General features: G+C 40.8%; 1 protein-coding gene across 25 annotated transcripts in view; it reads left to right on the top strand.

The window, feature by feature from the left end:
• Positions 1-23387, top strand: part of ADGRL2 (adhesion G protein-coupled receptor L2) — a 284260-nt gene that overhangs the window by 212269 nt on the left and 48604 nt on the right. For 17 of the 25 annotated variants that reach the window (XM_077450365.1, XM_077450363.1, XM_077450372.1 and 14 more), the window contains exons 6-14: positions 1044-1343; positions 3213-3316; positions 3415-3600; positions 6525-6563; positions 10252-10435; positions 13698-13820; positions 16558-16763; positions 20112-20285; positions 21362-21571. In XM_077450365.1, coding sequence (XP_077306491.1) covers positions 1044-1343; positions 3213-3316; positions 3415-3600; positions 6525-6563; positions 10252-10435; positions 13698-13820; positions 16558-16763; positions 20112-20285; positions 21362-21571 — 1526 coding nt within the window. The remainder of the gene's footprint in view (positions 1-1043; positions 1344-3212; positions 3317-3414; positions 3601-6524; positions 6564-10251; positions 10436-13697; positions 13821-16557; positions 16764-20111; positions 20286-21361; positions 21572-23387) is intronic. The other 8 variants (XM_077450386.1, XM_077450370.1, XM_077450366.1 and 5 more) reach the window with 1 other exon arrangement.

Genomic DNA, 23387 nt, shown 5'->3' with positions numbered 1-23387 from the left:
ACTTTTTAAGCCTATTTAGGTTTATTCAGTGCTTACGTAATTTTTTTTTTTTTTCTATCAATTTTATAAAACTTCTTATTGGTGCATTTTACTATGTTACCAGCAGGTGGCTGTGTAGAGCTCAGATGATGTTATCATTAGGCGGGGCAGTAGCCTCTGGTTTCACCAGTCATTTGGATTCTATGTATACTATAGGGCTGAGAAATCTTAAATACTGTATGGGTGTAAAGTGCTCTTCTGTGAGAGAAGACTGCACAATTTTCTTATTAATATCACTTTATCATTTCAGCTTTTCCATGTTAAACTTTACACTACTTTGACTTTTTTCTTTTTTTTTACCCCAAAACTTTGTTTAAAAAATGTCAAGCTAGCAAATGAACACTATAGTTTTACATGTATGTTTCTAGGCGGAGCCACTAATTTCTTCTAATAGGTCTTCCTGCATCACTCCCTTGGAAACCAACTTATTTTACTGCATTTAACATAATGTACTAGAAAAGAAAAATAGCATGGGAACATCATTATATCACAGCAGGTGGAGGGGTCAGCTATCACCAGTGTCTCACTCCGAAAATGAATGATTCCCCACTGCAACTCCTCCTCGCTCCACTTTTTAGAAAATCTATTTTTTTATTTTTTTTACCCAAACCCATTTCATGCCTCCATTCTCACCTAGGTGAACGATGCAACTCTTCTAGCCTCAAATCAACCAACCCCCTAATGATGGACTGCCTGGTCCATCTTCGAACTGCTCTGTGTCCTCGCACCGGCAGCCCCCTGGGATTCTCCAGTCACGCATCCCAGAGAGCTGCAAAAGCTGGGACGTTCAGCGATGCAAGAGCAGGCCAGGGGGTACATAAACGTGGGCCAGCTGCAAGGACACAAAAGAGAGCTGGCTCCCTAAGACACAGGAAGTGAAGATGCCCATGCCTATCAAAGCTAAAATGGTTAGGTGCACGAGACCCTTGAAGACTAGAAACAATGTTTATTTTTTTTTTTACCTGCCTTCTTGTATTGTAATTTTACCACTTTTGTCCCTTCAGTGCCTACAACCATTGTGGCAGAAACGTTGCCGGCCGAAGTAGTTCAAACCACCATATCCACTACAACTACCACCACATCACAGAAAGGTCTTGTTAGCACAACATCTGCAGGAGGTATGAAGGAGGGGAGCCGTGGACCGAAACCTCCTCCTGTAATGTCCACTACACGGATTCCACCAAACACCAGCACCTCACCTCTACCGGAAAAGTTCTGTGAAGCACGAGATGCCAGGGGGATCAGCTGGCCGCAGACACAGAGGGGGGTGGCTGTGGAACGTCCCTGCCCCAAAGGAACTCGAGGTAGGTTTTCTGTTTGGTTTTTATAGAATCTAAGTTGACAAAAATGTTTTGGGGTTTTGGCTCACAGGCTGGTCTATGGAACATTTGATATTTTTTTGGTTTCTTCTAAGGAATATTATTCAGAAGGAAACTCTAGTTGTCACATGTAGGTCGGGCAGCGCAGTCAGACCTTCCCTATATGACTGCTATGAGAAAATGTCCTACAAAGCTTGTTTTGTGTTTTTTAAATTCAAAGCCTTAGATCAGCCTTTCACAACTCTTTTGACCCAGAGGAAATCTCAACTAGCTTTCAGGTCTCAGGGATCCGAGTGGGAAAAAAATTAACCCACTTTATACAGTGGAGGTCAGAATGCCATTCTTAAACTGGCGATAGATGAGTAGAATATCCGGCAAACATTCTTGGGAAAATACGATTCTAGAAAAGTTTGTAGGTAGGATGGAAGTTTTTCCTCACACAAATATATTTCTAACAGTGTATGTGTTTTTTTTTTTGTTTTTTGTTTTTTTGTTCAGTAAAATCAATTTATTCCAAAATCAGATTAAAGGCTAAGCAGATCTTTAAAACAAATGTTCTGAGAATTTTTGTACAAATTTTCTAAGACTTTTCCTAAGAATTTTCAATCTAAATTCTTTCCATCTGTGGCCATCTTTCACTGAAGTCATGCAGATGGCTCTTCCAAGTGGTGTTGGCCCTGAAATGATGCATTTACCATCAGAAGGGAGGTCAATCAGCCACCGCTCAGTGAACCCCTAGCAGCCTCTGAAGGAACCCTAGGGTTCCACAGAATCCTGTTTGAGAAAGGCTGTCCTTAAATGGTCCCATTTCTGACAAAGCTGTGGAAACATATGCCCATCTTAACTGCCAGGACCCACGCCAATTCGGCTAGTGGTTCAGTTCAGGTCTAGAATTGTCTAAAGCCATGTCACACTAGTGATTCTGGAATACGCAAGACTCGTGGTAGAATCGCTAAACTGCAATTAGCACTTTTTGTCTAAGCACATTTCTTTTCTAGCCGAGATGCTGCAGATTCTTGAGTACTGGCAAGGGAACAGCAATAGTTGCTCATTCAGGACTTGGAGGAACATTACCATAGAATGAGATGAAGTAAACCCATGCCAGCGATAGAATCGATAGTGTGACTTAGACCTTTGGGGAAGATTTTGCTGTTGATTTGAAAAAGTTCTCTGAGGTGTACTCCTAAAGAGCTGTGGAACCACCTCAGTGTTGGAAGGAGCTTTTAACAGTCTCTTTAAAGGGCTTACTAAATACAGTGAAGCTCTGTTTACTTGAGTCATCCAGCTACATAAATAATAATTTAAAAAAATCATAATTTGTTTTATAAGGGATTATATTTTTTTTAAAGATGTTAAAGAAGCTAAAGCATCTTGGGTAGCGTGAAGAATGCTTTAAATCACTGTCAGGTTTTTATTTTTGTCATCTGTGTCCTATTGGGGAGACATCCCTTCACTTCCTGTCCTGTAAACTAGGAAGTGGGAAATCTATCCAACTTGAGAAAATCCTAACTTTTGGGTTGACATCACAACAGTTAATAGAGGGGAAATCTTTCAATGGGGCACGAATTCTGGTGACCTACCAGTATTCCCTTACTATGGAGAGCTTTCCTATCACGTAATGTTTTGGCTGTGGCACAGAAAGTAAAAAAAAGTCTCCCCAATGGGACATCGAGAGATAGATACAGCAATAAAACCCAGACAGTTCCTAACTCTTTACCTACCTGATCAATAATTTACAAAGAAAAGTTATTTCTTTTCATGCAATGTAGCTTACATAAGATAATTTGCATCGTTCTGATCTCTTTTACGTGTATATAAAAATCCTTGTATAATTCTGTGTCGTTTGTTTTCCAGGAACGGCTTCATACCTGTGTCAGATTGCCACTGGCACCTGGAACGTCAAGGGCCCAGATCTTAGCAACTGTACCTCACACTGGGTCAACCAACTGGCCCAAAAGGTTTGTCACTGTCTTCTTCAGCTGACTCTGCTATTAGCTTTCTAGAAGCCATTATTCATGTGCCTTGTATTGACAAGCCTGACTGATTCGCATTACAGATTAGAAGTGGAGAGAACGCTGCTAGCCTCGCCAATGAGCTGGCAAAACATACCAAAGGTCCCATATTTGCCGGTGATGTCAGCTCCTCGGTAAGACTCATGGAGCAGCTGGTGGACATCCTGGATGCTCAGTTACAAGAGCTAAAGCCCAGTGAAAAGGACTCGGTTGGACGCAGTTATAACAAGGTAATCTTCATGTCTGCTTTTGAACTATTGGAACCTGCTGTGGCATAATCAGAAATCTGTTGCAGTGCTTTACTTTCTATTATATGGCCATTGAAAAGTTATAATGCCAAACGTCTCATCCTGTTTATCATTAAGTAAAAGCATGATGAGAGCTCTTGGCGTTTTTTAAAGAGGTTGTGTAAGCAAAGCATAAAATCACTCTCAGAGTTTACACAACTGTCAATCGAGGGGCTCGTTTCCTTTTAGCCTTGCTGCAGGCTAAGATACATTGCATTACTGCCATGAAGAGCTGAGAGGTGGGATGCCATAAAACATTGCAGCCCATACAGGGAAAGGGAGTCATATAGAGGGCAGCCGTCAGCAGATGCGTTATACACTCGGTTCATTCTGTGTTCATCTCAGTCAGAACTATTTATTATGTTTCAGGGCAGATTAACTTGGAAAACCAACCAAAGAAAACAAATTACAATTTTCTTTTTCCAAGACTTCTGTACACTACTTGTTCACTACACTCACTATGTTGACACTTACAGGCTTATTTAGCAAAATAGCACAAAGAGAAAAGTGAAAACTTGCCATTAGTAAATTGGTCACATTGGGTAATTCCATGTTAATATTTACAAAAATATATATTGGAGAAAGGTGGTGTATGTTCTCAAAGAGCTTCCTTCTACAGATAAACAAGGAGGACAATATAGTAACTTCTTTGCAAGAGTGAAAGGCAGGCTGTTACTTGCCAAAGTTCGAAATCTCAGTACAATAAAGTTGTTAATCTATCTTTCTTTTTCATCTGTGGAAGCCCTTTGAGTGCGTACGATACCTTTCTCTCCTTCCCTTTCTTTCTCTATTTAAATATATTAAAAGATTTATACAGCCATCACAAATAATCCTTGTATAATGTTTATATCTTATGATTGTCTGCTCGGTGTAGTGGCCATAATGCTCTATTTTCCTGAAAAACAACTTACCGTATATACTCGAGTATAAGCCGAGATTTTCAGCCTCTTTTTTGAGGCTGAAAGTGCCCCCCTCGGCTTATACTCGAGTCATCGCTGTCTGCCCGCTCGATCAGCGTGTCGAGCAGACAGACAGCGGCCATTCTGATTCAAAAGCCGCGCCTCCGGCTCCGCCTTCGCCTGTGATAGGCGGAACACTGAATTTCCCAGCAGCCTGTGTTCCGCCTATCACGGGCATCCGCTCATCCTCGTACTACGGACGAGGATGATACGACGTCCGTGATAGGCGGAACACAGGCTGCTGGGAAATTCAGTGTTCCGCCTATCACAGGCGAAGGAGGAGGCGCGGCTTTTGAATTTTACAATGGCCGCCGACGAAGAGGGCACGGGACGGAGGCAAGGCAACGCACGGCACGGGACAGGACGGGACGGGACGGGACGGGACGAAGGCAAGGCACGACACGGGACGGAGGCTCGGGACAAAGGTAGGCTGGACACACACACACACACACACACACACACACACACACACACACACACACACACACACACGGAGACACACACACACACACACGGAGACACACACACACGGATGGATGGATGGATGGAGACACACACACAGGGATGGATGGATGGATGGATACACACACACACAGGGATGGATGGATGGATGGAGACACACACACACAGGGATGGATGGATGGATGGATGGAGACACACACACACAGGGATGGATGGATGGATGGATGGAGACACACACACACAGGGATGGATGGATGGATGGACACACACACACACAGGGATGGATGGACGGACACACAGGGATGGACGGACACACAGGGATGGACGGACACACACACAGGGATGGACAGGCATGTCTCACCCTCGGCTTATACACGAGTCAATAAGTTTGCCAGTTTTTTTGGGGGTAAATTGGGGGCCTCGGCTTATATTCGGGTCGGCCTATACTCGAGTATATACGGTATTATAACCACTAGATATAGCTGACAATCAAAAGAAATAAACATATATAAGACACATTACAGGAACATTTTGCAATGGCTGTGTAAATGCTGAGACGCAGCAAATTCACACAGCAGATTATTTTATGAATAGAATCTTAAGGCCCCCTTCACACAGGCCATATCGTTGATTCCCTGCTGAGCTGAGAGGAGTGTCCCGGATGACAGGTCCATGTCCGCTCTCCTTATGCATGCAGAGCAGACACAGAGACAGCCTGGTCTGCTCTATGGGTAGCCGGATGTAAATGGACCAGCTGTCCATTTACATCTGACTGCCCTCCAATTCGGCCAGGCTGAGGGGAACGGATATCTTTCCATTTGTTTTTGATGGATAGTTTGAGGAGAATGGAGGTTCCAATCGGGTCCGCCTGAAAGACAGGTGGACCCTATCAGAACGCTCATGCGAAAAGGGGCCTAAGTGTCAATGTGACATTTGTTTGGACCCCTGTCCTGTCTATTGTTTTGGGCCCCCAAGAATTGCAGATTATAACCAAGCAGATCATCCATGAAAATTGTGATCATCTAGGGAAAAATAAACTTCCATTCCATTTCTGTTCCCGAACCAGAGGTTGCACCTCTGTTTTGGGTAACTGGCTCTGGTTGGCCACGTGCAGTCCAATAAAGGCACATAATAGGATAGGCTTGATCTGGTATTAAGCAGTGCATACCATGAATATGCACATGTTGGCACTAGTCTCAGAAAATATCATGGCATTGTTGAGTCTGAGGTCTTCCCATCTACAGTCGCCCCCAAGCTTTATTGATTTTTGTACTTATTCTTGCTTTTACTTATCATAGTTTTACTCATATCAGATTAAGGTCTCCAAAGGATGATGGGTTCTTTGAAATCTTCCCTCATTAGGTTATTTCATACATCAAAACCTGATCTCCTTTTGCAGAATAATCTCCCTTTTTAATGTAATATTCTGGTTTTCTTTCTACAAAGCTCCAAAAACGAGAGAAGACTTGCAGAGCTTACTTAAAGGTATTATTTCCTATTACCTCCTAACGTCTTGTGGTTCCCTTCCTCCTCCGCGTCACACTGTGCGTCTATCCGTCTTGGATGCCGGGAATCTGGCCAGAATATAGCCTTGAGCTGGCGGATGAATTCATCCTCATTAAAGGGGGTTTCTACTTTGCCTTTTAAAATGTATTCAAATCTTCAGCTCGGTAATGCAAAGGTAGAAGTGACATATCTTGAAAGATTAAGGTCTTTATTCTGTTATTTCTCACCCACTAGAAATAAATTGTGATTACTGACTAGTTATCACTTTATGGCTTTTTAGCTAGTTATAACTTTTAAATATTTCATGTATAATCCAATAGAGCATTCTTCACTTTACAGAATACATACTACAAAGTAGTAGTTTTTCCAGTTGTTTAATACACTCTGGTATAAGCTGAAATCCCCTTTTAATCTTAAGTAAATGCTTGACTGGCCAAGCTCTCGCTATCTGACGGCTGAGCGCGCAGTCCGTGTGCATGTTAAGAGTCGCCGTGAGGAACCATTTGGTAATGAGATCACAGGACATCTGCAAAAAGGACACTTATCGTCCCCTAATGGGTGCAAACCTCCCCCTGTCTCACTCTATCACTCCCACTAATATGCTATGATTAGCAATTTTATTTGTAGTATAAAAAAAAACAGTTTTCACCGCACTGCTGTCTGTCATTTCCCTCATTATGCGTCACCTTTTGTCACAAGCCGCTGCTTATTACACTGCATTCTGACCTTAATTTCTAACTGGTGTCACTGGCGCTGCTCAGAAATGAGTTCTTCTGGCCTGCTACGAAAAATGAACCTTTTCATTGCTAAATCAAAGGCCAACTTTCATTATGCAAATGTAATAGTTTTTTTTTTTTTTTTCCTGGTGGCAAAGGAATCATTTTAATATTTTAAGATTTGAAACCTTGGTTTGTATTGCTTTGAGATTAATGGAGCAGACCAGTTGGATAAGATCAGCAGGAGCACTAAACTATCCTGAAGAAGCCTTTGGCATCACTTGTCTTTTGAGGATTTTGAGATAAATTAGTTATATAACAAAGGTGGTCAGAATGTAAAAAAAAAACATTCTGAGACCTAGGTCACATTGGTAATTTTGTATTGCCCATGGCATCACCCGCCTTAGCTCTTCTACCACTAGGAGAGAAATTTCTTACATCAGATTTTATCAAATTTTGAAGATTTGTAGATTAGTCTTTGAACGATAACTTTTTTTGAAGCATTTTAAACTAAATCTAGAATCACCAGCTTTCAATGCCTCTTATGTTACCCAATTAAATTGTTGCTATCCTTAGCACACCAATGGTTTGTAGCTGCTTGGACAATCATGGTCATCCACTACAACAGAAAATTGGTGACACCTACAAGTTACCACAGATAACAAGTAGAGTGAATGGTAGCTGCTATAACTTTCCACTACAGTGTGGCTTGTGTGACATAGTCCTTAGAAGAGTCGATCCTTGACACTAATTTTAAGCTCAACATTGGCCCCTTCCTTGCATTGGCATATATATATATATATATATATATATATATATATATATATATACATATATATATATATATATATATATATATATATATATATATATATACATATATATATATATATATATATATATATATATATACATATATATATACATATACATATATATATATATATATATATATATATATACATATATCTTTGCAATTGTAGTGGCTAATTAATACAGTCATTCTTTCTCCTATGCATGAATACGAGTTCTATTACTGCTTATAACTCCCCCATGTTGCAGCTGACGTCTCTGGTAGGGTTGTGTAATCCATATGTAGAGAGAAACAGATCTATCTACTTTGGTGAAACTCAAATCAGTTGTGTACCTTTTTTAAAATCTGTTTCCATATGTTATTTTGCGTGTCTGATTTTCAGGGAAGAGCTCCAAGTTGCACATGTGTTCAGTCTTCACAATTGAGAATTGACAATAAACCTGTCGGCGGCAATCATTATCTTTACACCCAGTAACAAGGCTATTAGTGGACAGATGAAGGAGGCCAAGAAGGGGCAAGCTAGGTTTGCTCTCTATATGGTTTCCTCAACATTGAAACACAAACAGTTGTAAATGGTTTAACATCCCTCAGTGGGTCACTAAGCCACATTTGCACATAAAATTAAATGACCCGGATGCAGATTTGTATCCTCAACGTTGTTTAATTTGGGACTGTTTTCTTCTTGTCAACCAATTTAAAATAGTCTTGAAGCTTTTTTTTTTCTTTTTACTGGGTACTGTGCAGAAGTTACGATGCACACAACTCTTCTCAAATTTATCCACAGTTCTGATGTTTTACTAATTTTTTTATTTTTATTTTTTGTCCAAAGCAGACAAAACTTTTTTTACCATTTCTACCTTGAAAATATTGCTGTATCTCCTCTGTCTTAAATTCCTTGCCGCCAATAATTATTTACAACCAAAGCCAGCCATAAAGGGTTTGAATCAGTGGGGACTGGCCAAGATTTGAAACCATTTATGGTTAGGCTGATTGTACCCAAGTAGGTCGATTCATCAACCAGCATATTGAATTTTGATGTCGGCTATAGTCGCTTGCTTTAATCACCAGGATGGCTCCCCCAGCCACCCCTACCAGGAGAACACAATAGCCCCACGGGTGGGATTTACCCATCAACATTTACTGTTTATGGGAGAATTGAGCTTGGTTGCAGGAAAAATGGCTGGCAGGCGTTAGTGATGCCCTTCTGCCTTAGCCCAATTGCCGATTTCATCACACAAAAGAACCCCAGCCTTGGATTAAACACTTATAGCTATTTTTTTTTTCAGGAAAGCAATGATCTTTATAATGACGACTTACATAATTGTATCACATTCAAGCAGCATCTAAGTTGATGAAGTAGATGCTGAGCATAGATACCTAAACAAAGATTGTGCTGTCCCTCTAAACGAAAAAGTAGATGAACACTTTGTCAGATGAAATACTGTGATCTCTGGGAGAAGTAATAACTTGGTACACTTGCACATTACATAGCTGCATGCATAACTTGCACTTGACATGAACAGACATGTTATGGTTCTAGGTTCTCTTGAAAGTGGATGCATTACTTTGAGTATGGCCTTGTCCTGTTGACCTGTCTCAACCAGGATGCGTTTACCTTGACTAGGAACTAGTCATGGCAGCGATTTCCTTGCCTACAATCCCCTCATTACTCAAATTCTTTAAGTATCTCAATAAAACAAAGTGTGCAGTCTTTAATCTAGGATCCAACCCATGTGCTTAATATCTTGGTATGATGCCTGGTCTAAGTGCACTTGAAATATACATCACATTTCTGGTTTAGACATTCCTTGGCACCTACCTAATACCATAAATGCAGCATGACCAATAATTACAGAGGTATTTTTCTTTTGGCTATGTTATGCATATTTTTTTTCTCCTCTTTATAGTTTACTGGCAAGCTCGCTATGTATTTATTTTAGCTGTGGTTGCGCTGTACGGCTTTATTATATGCATGTTCTTTCTTCCAGGTATACGTATATTTTGTTGCTATTTTCCATCCAGATAGATTATCATTTGCCTACATTATCATGACCTTCCATATTGTTTATCAGATGCCACTAAATTGGCTCCTAGTGGGTATAGAGGGACCTCATTTTGACTTTTTTTTTTTGATTAGGCAATTGTTGACACGGTGGACAATCTGCTAAGGCCAGATGCTCTTCAGTCTTGGAGAGATATGAACTCTTCTGAGCAAACCCATGCTGCCACCATGTTGCTGGATACTCTTGAGGAAGGAGCATTTGTACTGGCGGACAACCTTGCAGACCCAACGAGAGTCACCATGCCCACAGAAAATATAGGTGAGTGACTAAAATACACCTTTCCTTCATCTGTAGAATCTGTGTATATATATATATATATCTATCATTTACAATTTTTTTTTCACTTAAAGTATAACTAAAGGCAAAACATTTTTTAAGTTTTGGATAGAATGATGAGGGACTTGACCACCTGCCAGCTGTCAGTTTTTATTGCTGTCTGTACCCCCATTCTCTATAAACGACCTGGAGGATGGGATAAACAGCTCAATCTCTGTATTTACGGATGATACTAAGCTAAGCAGGGCAATATTCTCAGCGCAGGATGTTGAAACTTTGCAAAAAGATCTGAACACATTAATGAGGTGGGAAATTAGGTTTAATGTAGAGAAATGTAAAATGCATTTGGGTGGCAAAAATATGAACGCAATCTACTCACTATGGGTAGAACCTCTGGGGGAATCTAGAATAGAAAAAGAACCTGGGGTTCTAGTAGATGATAGGCTCAGCCATGGCTGCTGCAAGCAAAGCAAACATAATATTGGCATGCATTAAAAAGGGGATTAACTCCAGAGATAAAACGATAATTCTCCCACTCTTCTAGACTCTGGTCTGGCCTCACCTGGAGTATGCTGTCCAGTTCTGGGCACCAGTCCTCAGGAAGGATGTGCTGGAACTGTAGAGAGTCCAGAAAAGGGCAACAAAGAGAATAAAGGGTCTGGAGGATATTAGTTATGAGGAAAGGTTACAAGCACTGAACTTATTCTATCTGTAGAGAAGATGCTTGAGAGGGGATATGATTTCAATGTACAAATACCGTACTGGTGACCCCACAATAGGGATAAAACTTTTCCGTGAAAGGGAGTTTAATAAGACACACGGCCATTCACTAAAATTAGAAGAAATGCGTTCTAACCTTAAACTGCATAGAGGGTGCTTTACTGTAAGAGTGGTTAGGATGTGGAATTCTCTTCCACAGGCAGTAGTTTCAGTGGAGCAAAAAACTATTAGATAAGCACCTGAACGAACACAACATACAGGAATATGCAATGTAATTCTGACATAAAATCACACACATGGTTGGACTTTTGGTGTCTTTTTTTCAACCTCACCTGTAATAGAGGGGAAATCTTCCGGTGAGATACTAGTTCTGGTGACCTGGGGGTTCCCAAGGGATTCCTTTAATTTACTTCCTGTTTGGCTATGTGACAGGAAGTGAAGCTAAATCTCCCCAAAGGGACAAATATGGCAAAAATATTAAAGGAGTTATAACCCTCCCTTACTCTATCCAAAATAAAAATAAAAAAATGTTTTCCCTTTAGTTCTCACTTTTTAGTTTTCACTTTTGTCTTCGAAACAACACTGCAGCAGCCTCTCAAACCTGCCAATGCCAGACTTTGACCCTTCTTGGCACTGCTAGTGTTTACCCCACTCTCCTTGCTTCTTCTACATACCTATTGGTCAGTAAGGCTGCCCATCATAGTAATTGACCTATACTACTGTGTTGGGGTGAGGCTTAGCTTTAGGTTCCGCCTCTGCCTGGAAGCGCTTGAGCTTTGCCTGTCTGAACCGGACAGATTTTGGCCATGATGTGAAGTTTAAGGAGGCTGCTCTAACTGCTTGCACTTTAAAACTAAAGGTATGATTTCTATTCCATATTGCATAGTTACGTTGGTCCAGTCTGGCCGAATGTAAGTATGCATATGTCATACCTGTAGAATAGCTGTGGAAGTGAAAGAATTGCTGTAGCGGTCGCCACTAGTATAGTGATCGCCACTGTCTTTCAGGTTCCAATGTCATACATATATATATATATATATATATATATATATATATATATATATATATATATATATATGATACTATATATTTTTTTCTATAAATGTATTATATTCAACTTTTTATTTAATATCCTGAATTTAAAGCAGAGGTCCGTCCACCGCTGCAAAATTAAAAGCCAGCAGCTGCACATACTGCTCAATTGCAAGTAAGGGAACAGGACAGTGTAGCCTTTCCGCTTCACACCTGGAACCATAGTGCGCATGCGCTCTGCTCCTCTCTCCTACTGGCCTGACAACAGGGGGGGGGGGCCTCAGCCGTGACATCAATACCTGCAGCTGAGGCTCCCGGAAGGTGCCAAATGGAGCACCGGAGGGGGGGGGGGACTACAATGAGCGGAAGCTCCACTTTTCGGTGGAGCTCCGCTTTAAATGAATGTGAATTTGTCGGCCGTGACCGGCGCCTTTTTGAAATGGTATTAAAAATCCTGCTTGGTGCATATTTGGCAAACCGCACCAAGAACATACATCCCCATTGGAATGCATTAAAAACTCAACAAGAATGCATAAAAAAGCACCTGTGTTGTGTTTTTGATGCATTTTCTGAGTTGCATGACCTATGGAAACACACCATAAGCTAGGTAAAAATCACAGGCTTTTTCGACAGCCATTATCGGCACTTTTTTTCTTCTTCTTTCGGCACACCGCTGAAAACCCTATTTTCAGCCTAAAATTTTCCGTGGCTTAAATTTCTCCACACTGTCCAGAGAACGCATTGCATCCATAGGGAAAATTGCAATGCATTCTTTGTATGGCACCCCCATGCCCAGCGGGCAACCTATTGTGAATCCTATACAGCAGGGCAGCTGGAAGACTGTGGTGACTGCTACATTGACTCAATAAAATCCATACCTCGATTTCTGCTTCCAACCTTTAATAGCATCCTTTTCAAATTAATTTTTTATTTTTTATTTTTTTAACCAACAGGTTCTCTTTTTAGAGGAGGGCAAGGTTTGCATCTGCACGTTAGTCATGTAGAAAGAGCAGCATGTTGTCTTCCATCTTCGTGTAATTATTAAACTTCATTAATTGTTAATTAACAAGGGAGGATTACTGTGGTGATTCTTCTATTAATTGAATTTTTGTTTGAAAAAGATGACTGTGCAGGGAAGGCATCCTGCGTAAATATTTTCCCCCCGGCACAGCAAAGTTTAGCTTTGGGAGCATGAAGTGGAAGGTTTGAAAATTCCCAGGTTCGGAGACGTATTGAGTTGTTCTAAACCTACCAAATGAGCAAAAAAAAAAAAAAAAGAATATCTTCTAATGTAACATTATAAGTCTATTAAGAGCAGTTCTGCAGAGTTCAGTTTCAATGTGCCTTTCATAGACTCTGAGCATGGTTTTTCCTTTAACAAGGGGCTTTAACAGAACGGTTTCAGTGTTTTGCGCACATGTTGAGTTTTGTTCATAATGGCTGCATTGTAACCATCGCTGTATGTCTGTCCTCTCTCCTTCACCACAACTAGTCCTGGAGGTGGCTGTGCTCAGTACAGAGGGCCAGGTGCAAGAGTTGAAGTTTCCTCAGGGCAATAAAGGGGGTAACCTGATCCAGCTTTCGGCCAACACCGTCAAACAGAACAGCAGAAATGGTAAGTCGCCGGTCACGTGGTTTTCTCGCCATTGTTCCACCGCTTAGATCTGTAACCTTAGGATCCCAATTGTTTATTAGTAAATGCCAACTTTTCTTCCTTTTAAGAGCTGTGGAAACATCTGTATGGCAGCTCTAGTTTCTGCCGTGCTTTGCAACCTTCTGCAGAGTCCTTTTAAACAGACTTTGTTTTGTTGACTGTGGCTAAAGAGGACCTGTCTTCTTTACGGAGACTGCCCAATAGACTTACAATTTTCTGGGTGGTGTTGCCATTTTCTTTCTACTGTGGAGGAGTTATAGATTTAAAAATATATTGATAGTTTAGGTGTTTTTTATAGTTTCTTTTTAGGTTTCAATAAACAAACCTTTTTTTGGTGATAGGTGACGTCTTGTAGGTTTTTTTTTTCTTTTTACTGTTATGCCCAACACATTGAAAAATCTGTTTATAGTTTATATGTTTTTTAGGTTTTAATAGCAATTTTTTCTTTTTTGGTTGATAGGCAATGTCTATAGAGCCTTTAAAATGTATACGGTATATGTTGATATTTTCAATAAAAAGCCTGGAAATAAAGAAAACTCTATACGTAGTTTAATATTTTTTTCTGTTTTGTTGAAAATAATTTTCTGATAATCCCGATGATGATTGTACATCCATGTACACATTTTTTGCACGTTTGATAGAAATATTTTCACTAGATTGTTCTTATTTATGAAAGAATATCTATGTCTGGTCTTCCAATGTCTTTAAAGATTATTTTACAATGTCTGTACACCCTCATTTACAATTGCCAGAACTTTTTAAATCCATTTAGTTTGATATCCGGTCATATAGGCCTGCACACAACCAAGTTTAGGGTAGGTCGAGAGATTGTACAATAAGATTATAGTGTGTGTGCTCAGCATTATGCCTTTGGCTAGCCCAAGAAATAAAGCCTTACTTGGTGCCTCATGCTTCATTTCTTGTGTACTGAAAGGTTGTGTTATATATGAGCTACACAACTGAATTTGGCCTTACTGTCATATGCAGGTGTGTCTTGCGATGTCTACAATGATTGCATGGTAAAGGTTTCTATAGGTTCTATTGTGTCTTTAGTTGAAAGGAAGGTGTAATCATGGTATGTCTATTTCCTACTCTGCACACTGAATAATTTAAGGATCTGTGCATGCATAACCAAGCAAGAAGGCTACAGAATTAAGCTAGTTTAGTCTTGGGTATCATTCACCTGCAATTAGGGCAAGAAAGCAGATTGGTGTGGCTGAAATTATTATTATTGTTATTAATATTATTCACAATTTATATAGCGCCAACAGTTTACGCAGTGCTTTACAATGTATAGGTGGGACAACACAATTACAGTACAATACAAAAGGTACAGGAGGGCCCTGCTCGTAGATCTTACATTCTAAAGGGAGGGGGTGGTGGTACAAAAGGTAATAGCTGCAGAGAATGATTTGATGGGAATCGCTGGGGGACAGTTAGGTGGGTGTGGGATAGGCTTCCCTGAACAAATGAGTTCAGGGTAGGGGCTGATCGGACAGACTGGGGCAGGGAGTTCCAGAGGATGGGAGAGGCTCTGGAGAAGTCTTGAAGGCGAGCATGAGAGAAGGTAACAAGGAAGCTAGAAAGCAGGAGGTCCTCGGAGGAGCAGAGGGGACGATTTGGGTGATATCTGCAGATGAGGTTGGTGATGTAGATGGGGGCGATGTTGTGGATGGCTTTGTATGTTATGGTTAGCATTTTGAATTTTAATCACAGGTGGAGGCAAATCACTGCAGCCAAAAAGCAGTAACGTGTCAACAGGAGCCACAACTATGCACTGCTGCTCACATGTATCGGCACATCCTGTGGTTATGGATGGATGATAGTTTGTGGATGCAGGCAGATTGTCATCCAGAGCCGATCATCTGTCCTTATTCGCAGACAGCCATTGTTAAACCTTATTAAAGGTATGAATGAGCCTTTATGGCTAAATTCCAAGTTTGCTATCCAGCTAGGACCAATGTAAGTATGTATAGACCATACCCGTGGGATCCCAATGAAAGCTGCAAATCACTGTATTAGGCACTGCTACACCAGTGATTTCCACCAGCTTCTGCATCCTGTGCTGAGCGGGTGCACTTCCGCCTGCTAAACACTGGAGGTCACCCAATCAGAGAACACTGCATTTTCTCAATGAATGCAAAAAATGTCTCCGATTGGATGAGGTGGACATGGTCGTCCAACAAAGCTGGGCCAATTATGGAGATCAACCTGCCAAGATGGAGCTCATCCTACCAATCTACAGTAGTCCAATGTAACTATGTGAGAATTACCATACCTGGAATTCAACTTTAAAATATATCAAAAAACATTTTTTTTAATGGAGTATGGCATGGTTAAAACCCTTGAGGTGTTTTTGTTTTGTGTTGTTTTTTTTTTTTGGCCATTTCTCCATTGGGAAGATTTTCTTGTACTGTCTAGCCGGCACAACAGAAAGTGGGAGGTAAAATTTCTAAAGTAAAGAAAATCCTTTACTAAGCAGTTGTCACCCAGTCTTCTGAATGGAACGTATCCACACTGTGCCAGTTTAAAATTTCAAATTGTCCTTCGATTTCTATGGTGGTGGTCACCAGGACAAACCCTTCTCTACTATATCCAAAAAGAAAAAAAGTGGCTTTAGATAGACTTTGCACTTCTCAGTCATGGCAGAAACCATATCTATATGTTAATACGTATTGTGTTCTCCCCCCAACCATAGGTCTTGCCAAGCTGGTATTCATCCTGTACAAGAGCCTGGGTCAATTCCTCAGCACCGAGAACGCCACCATAAAACTGGGTGGAGAATTTGCCAACAGCAACCACACCATCGCCGTCAACTCCCATGTCATCGCCGCCACCATCAACAAGGAGTCCAGCCGTGTCACTTTATCAGACCCCGTGCAGTTCACACTGGAACACATTGACGTGAGTGATCCTTTTTTATTCTCTCTATGCAGGAATGGCAGAGAAGCTTTATCAAAGGGAGGTTTTCTTGAGGGCAAAAGAAAAAAAAATGAAGGAAGGGGGGAATAAAACAAAGTTTCCATTAGGATCTGAAGTGCGCCTCTAGGTCACAGAAAGAATTTCTTTGAGTCACCGAACATAAAATTAAATGAAAGCTGGATCAGTGATTATTAGAACTTAAGTGTATTCTTAATGAAAGCTAATTCGCTGGCAACATGAAAATGTAAATGAGCCGAGTTCATTTGTGAGCGAAAATTAACTCTTACCTTAGCAGCAGGGCAGCTCCATCTAAACTCTGATTACACTGTATAAATTAGCAGATTTAGATGCCTCCGAGTGTAAAATCAGCTTTGGATGCCAACCTCGGGGAGGAAAGCCGTGTAAATAATGACACTTGCTATCATTCTTTTAAATACTTTTTTTTGCTTCTGTGTAGAAATCTTCATTACCTTGCTGAGTAATTAGTGGAATTAGCCTTTACCTCTGTAAAACAAGTTGGATTTGTGAACTTTTTCTTACAAAAGGGAAAATTCATGTGTCTTAGGATGACACAATTTTAAAATTAAGTGTAAACTGCTTATACTTTGCCTTTCTTGGTTGTTTCTTTCTTCCTCGTGAAAATACTAATATTTACTATGCTAAACCTCACTTCTATAACGGGGCCATAAGGAAGCATAGATTAGTGTCTGCAGGGTTCCTAAAGGGCTGCAAAAAATGTGCCAAAGGGTTGCATATGGTCCCTAGGCCACAGGGTGGGCACCAAGGCCTTAAAGGGAGTATTTCATTTCAAGTGGACGTGTCCTTTGATTTCTGTGGTTGCCGAGTGAAAGTGCTGCTGTAGATGGCTGCTCATTAAGGCACTCAACGGCCATGTCATCCCTGGACAAATATCAGAAAAGGCCTTAGATCTTGCACAGCCCGCTTCGCATATATATATATATATATATATATATATATATATATATATATATATATATATATATATATGCATGCGAAGTCTGACTCTACTTGTGTGGAGAAGTTTTATCCACATAATCTTCTACGGAGAACGTTCCGCCATCCAGGCAAGCAGTAGCCGCATGAACAGCGAGAGTAGGAGTTGCCAGATGAACGTCACCACTGGATTTTTCAAGAGGGTCACCGAGGCAAATTGCTGAGGTTGTACCATCAAAAAAGACGAGTATCAGATAATGCATAGCTAAGAATATCACTCAGTCTTTGAAACACATGTGAATAATGACTTATTAGCTCGTCTCCCACTTTGCTCAACACCGGTGAGGCAGCAGAATCTTTTTTTTTTTTTTTTTTTTTCTTTTCCTGAGGTTAAAGCAGATATGGCAGAATATTGCAGAGTTTGTTTGCTCCCTCTTGTCAACTCCCTTTCTCTGTAACACGGAGCATATTTCTATAGTGCTTTATCTCATTCAGCTCTAAATAATGGATTATCTGTCCTTGAGCGAGAAGAGCTGCAGCTAAGAGTTGTGGAAAAAAGAGCCTTAGAGACGAGGAATGATCCTGATAACAGGGTATAAGATCTAAAACACGCTCACTTAAAAAGTTCAGGCATTCTGCGCCCGGCACATCCACTTGCCCATGAATGAAATGGTTTTGTGACGGTGGCAATTCTGGTACAAAACGGCGGCTGTATTGTGCGGCACTTGTAGTCACTATGAGATGTTTTTGTTGACTTGATTGGGTAGCAAGAAAACAGAAATCAGTGTAGAGTGTAGGAGTCTGATGACAGGATATTTAAAGCTAAAAATTTTTAGGAGTGTTGGTATGTGGGGCTCAATTCTAATGACCATTGTGTATCGTTGCAAGAGCCAAATACATGCAGGACACAAATTGCTAATGCCTAAGGTGGGTATTGCATCATTATGCATTGAGGACATCCATTCATTTTGATTAGTCTAGCAGCATTTAGAATAGTTTTACAGGCTCCTCTCCTGTACTGCAAATGTAAACTTCTCAAAGTGTGCATCAGAAGCTGCACCAAGTCAGATGGAGCCCGCCTCATTTCCTGGCTATCATCTAGTCTCTTCCTTTCCAGCCTGATTGTCCCTGGCCTGCCACTTTCACTCATTGGGTTTCAGTTCTTTCAATTGTGGAGCCTCAGCATTATATGTGTGCAATACCTTGGGCAGTCAGTATGCTAATGTGACCTGCCTAGGAAGGCCCATTCTACACCCATCAAGGCAATTTTATATTTGCACAACTCTTCTTAAGATGCAGACTGATGACTTTTGAGAAGAGTACTAAGGCAGGGCGATGAGATGGCATTGCAAAGGTCCAGTGATGACATTACTGGGTATAAAAAAAATAATAAAAACTGTTTTTTTTTTAACAATGTTATTAGCATGATGATCGGGGTGGGATGGGGAGGGAAAATTGTGAAGGCAAAGTAAAAGCAGTTTAACCTTTAGCTTTAGCAGTGTTTTTTGAGCCTTTTTCTGTTGTCAACAAAAAACATGCACCACTTAGATATTTATCCCACCCAAAACTGGGGTAGATATCAGATTTACTGGCTCTGCACACCTGCTGTGCCTATTATGGGGTGTTCCCACCATTCCTGCTGGTTGTGTATTTCCTTTTGTATTATGGATAGTTTAACACCAGGAGCCGGAACACACAGGTGAGCAGGAGCAATCAAAACCGGTGGACAGGAGAAGTGAGACTTGTCATGGGGATATATCACGGGTGGAGTGGATGTGTAAAGAAGGTCTTAGATGTTACACTTTTCTTTCGTTCTACCACAGGTGGAAGGAAAGAAAATGGCTAGATTCCCACATCAACACAGTCGGCGTTGATGGGGGGGGAATGTCTCCTACTGTGCTATTGTATTCTGTCAGTGGGGGACGCAGGTAGCATTCCCAGCCAGCAGAATACAATGGTTACTGCTAGCAGCTAAAGCCACTGGCAATAACTGTATGTAGAAAAATCTGACAGGCTGATTGTACCATAGTCGTACGATGAAATTACTTGGGTACAATGATAGCCCATAGATGCTGAATTTCGATCCATGTATGGCATGCTTAGAAAGCAGGGGCTGACTCAGTCCACCGGGCTCCATCCACGATCAAAATATCACCTTTGAGTAAAGCATTATTTAGAACATGTGCTTTCTCCTAGAGAAGAGTAATTGTACTAATATTTGTTCACCATATAGACATGAATTGGTTGGTATGAGCAGCATTTTGGTCAAGGTTTTGAAAACTGATGTGATTCTGGTAGATCATGATGCCTTTAGCAGTTCTCATTTTATTATTGAAGATAACATGCCTCCATACTGAATTATTTGTTCTCTTGCAGCCCAACAATTATTTCAATGCCAACTGCTCTTTCTGGAACTACTCTGAGAGAACCATGATGGGTTATTGGTCCACTCAAGGTTGCCGTCTTGTAGACACAAATAAAACGCACACAACCTGCGCTTGTACCCATTTGACGAACTTTGCGATACTGATGGCACATCGAGAAATTGTTGTAAGTACTATGACAGTCAGTAAAGTATGTTTATATCATAAGAATATATACTGTATAATATTTAACCGGTGGATTGCTAACACTGGAGCACACAGAATCTGGTGCAGATGTTCTTAGTAACCAATCAGCTTCCAGGTTTTATTGTCAACGCTTAACTGAACAAGCTGAAGTTAGAAGCTGATTGGTTACTATGCAGAGCTGCACCAGATTTTGTGTGCACCAATTTTAGTAAATCCCCTGAAAAAGTAAGCTTTGACAATTCAGATATAAACAGAGGAATTCAATATGAAACTAATGTTGCCATTAAAGAAATCTGCCAGTGCCAAAGGCACTCATGGATATGATTCAACGGGTGGATTTTCAGCATATTGGGTGGTGATGTCTCATTTATGGGCCAAAATAAATATGAGACATTGGAGTTGGATCTTCTCATCCATCAGAATAGAACATGTTGGTTGTGCTTGAAGACTAGTCATTGGCAGCTCTACAACAATGTGGGGGCCCTTCCAAGTAGCGATGACCACCCAAATTGAGCAATCCAAATGGAGTCAAAAGACCGCCAATTGGTCATCAATAAAAGTCCATAATTAATGGTGAGGGTAGCCAACATGTTTTCGTGATCCAACAGCCTTCATTAGGGCTCAAATGTAAATTGCAGCATTCCTTATAGGACTCAAATCAAAAGTCTCTTGGGAAGAGTTCTTTGTCAGTCAATAGAGAAATGTACTGCCCAATCCATAAATGCACAGACTTTTCCTCGCCACACATTTTGTTAGCCAGCCTGTCCTCGGGAGACGAACTATTGCTTGAACAGTTTCTGAAGCCTATTCTGATCGTAACTATTCAGCCATCTGAGTCCACAAATGGGCAGTCAATAGAAAGGCTTTCTTTTCTGACTGATCATTCTACGAGCTGTGTTGACAATTATGTGATGGAGATGATTGGTGGGTTAAGATACAAAGCTTGTGTAGGTGTTGGACAGTGCAACGTTGCAGAACATTTTAACTTGTTTTTGTATGTGTGCCTGTATATATAACTTTATTGCAAATATAATGGCCTGCTCTGATCTCTTGCAGTACAAAAACCAGATGCATGAACTGCTCCTTACAGTCATCACATGGGTGGGCATTGTCATCTCCCTGGTCTGCCTCGCCATTTGTATCTTCACTTTCTGCTTCTTCCGCGGCCTCCAGGGGGATCGGAACACCATACACAAGAACCTTTGCATCAACTTGTTTATCGCAGAGTTCATCTTTTTGGTGGGCATTGATAAAACCAAACATGAGGTAAGGATCCCAGCTGACGGAAGCTTGGTTCTATTTTTACTGCTCTGTCCATCCCTATGATTTTTTTTTTTCCAGCTACTTTAATTATCTTAAGGAGATTCATTGCCATTTAGGGCTTTATGGAAGAAAGCACTTCCATGCATGAGGAATCATGTGACCTCCTCCCATGGTGCAATGCTCAGGCTTGCTGGGCAATTACCGGCCCAAACTTTTGTCTCATGTGGAGGGCGGTGCCTTCAATCTAAGTACTTGGGTAAGCTTACAGAAAGCCCAGAGTGGTAGTCACAGGTGTGATATCACTCACTAGTGTCCCAAAGAGTCGGCAAGAGGCAGTGACACAAAATGTAAGGAACTAGTGGCACTGAATAGTGGTGCCACCCCCCAAGTTATATTGGATTTTGCAGCACAATAGGTTTACTGGATAAAAGGGTGTAGACATTTCTGTTGGTGGGTAGAACCATTATTTTACATGTGTTAACATGTGTTATTTGCTCCACTTTGATCTGTAAATATACCAGTGAAAGTATTTTGTTATATTGGTTTTATTAATTTAGAAAAATTCTGCCAGAAATCCAATGATCTCGTATCTTCCTGTTTGTTACTGCTGCACTGAATTCCAAAGCAGAGTTATCAGCCACTTCTGTAAACTACAGACCTCCCTCCCCAACGTCTTTTGAAAAGGGACAGTATCCTGTAGTCCAACTCAGAACAAGCAGCCTAGTTTGACAATGCTGTTCCTCCATAGATGCAGTGCAGTGAATGAGCGTTGTCACGCTAGACACCTTAGAAGTGTCAATGGTAGGATCAGCAGGGAAATATATAAAGGTAATAAGCCTGAAAAAAAGAAGACTAATGCAGCCCAGCCAACTCATTAAAAAACAAGTTAGCTGTAAGATATTACATTTTTTGTTCTAGGGTACAGATATACTATTAACTATGTATTTAGCCATTTTAATGAAATTCATTCTTCAGTTACTCTGATATCTCTTGTTTTGCCCACGAGAAGGGAACAGATGTTGTAATGCTGCATGCGTATTATGTACTTAAACTTTTATACTATGAATATGTATATTTTAAACCTTGTATCTCATTGAAGGTTATATATGTTTTTCCTGGACTCCATAGCAGGTTCAGCAGATAGCTGTTGCTAAAATGGTAGCTATTGTTCGAAAATGATGGCTTGGTTTTGTGACATTCTTTTTTTGGCCAAATCCTTTAAAGATTTTGTTGGAGTTAGCCATTGAGGAGACACTGGGTTTGATTTACTAAAACTGAAAAGTTAAAAATCTGGTGCAGTTCTGCATGAAAACCAATTGGCTTCCAGGTATTTTTGTCAAAGCTTAAAAAGCTGGCGTTAGAAACTGATTGGCTGTCATGCACAGCTGCACCATATTTTGTACTTTCTAGTTTTAGTAATGCAACCCGACTGTCAATCTGCCTATGCAGAGCAAGGTAGCGGGGTCTCGGCAAAGGGCATCACCCCAGTCTTATGCTCACCTTGAATGTGCTCTATTGCAGCTCATTGATCCTCCACAGCTGTTGAAAATACCCATCACTCCTGGATTTACGGTAACAGTGCACGTCACCTGCTCGACGGTGGTGGTGCATGGATCTAGCATCCAATCATAAGGCCCATGCACTGTCACATGACTTTTTTGGGTTTCCGACGTAGCTGATTTCCATGGAGGCTGCTGAGGAGCAAGGAGCTTTGAAGGAGCACAGATAAAGTAAATCTGAAGAGTCCGGGGAATGCTTTTTGCCAAGTCCCTTGTCTCTGCATCGGCAAACTGACAGTGTCTCTTTAACTGTATACTCT

Source organism: Lithobates pipiens, unplaced genomic scaffold (genome assembly GCF_037356315.1).
Source record: "Lithobates pipiens isolate NorthernLeopardFrog02 unplaced genomic scaffold, aLitPip1_a1.2 Scaffold_23, whole genome shotgun sequence".
NCBI classification, from domain to species: Eukaryota; Metazoa; Chordata; class Amphibia; order Anura; family Ranidae; genus Lithobates; species Lithobates pipiens.
This window is presented reverse-complemented; position numbering and strand designations above follow the sequence as displayed.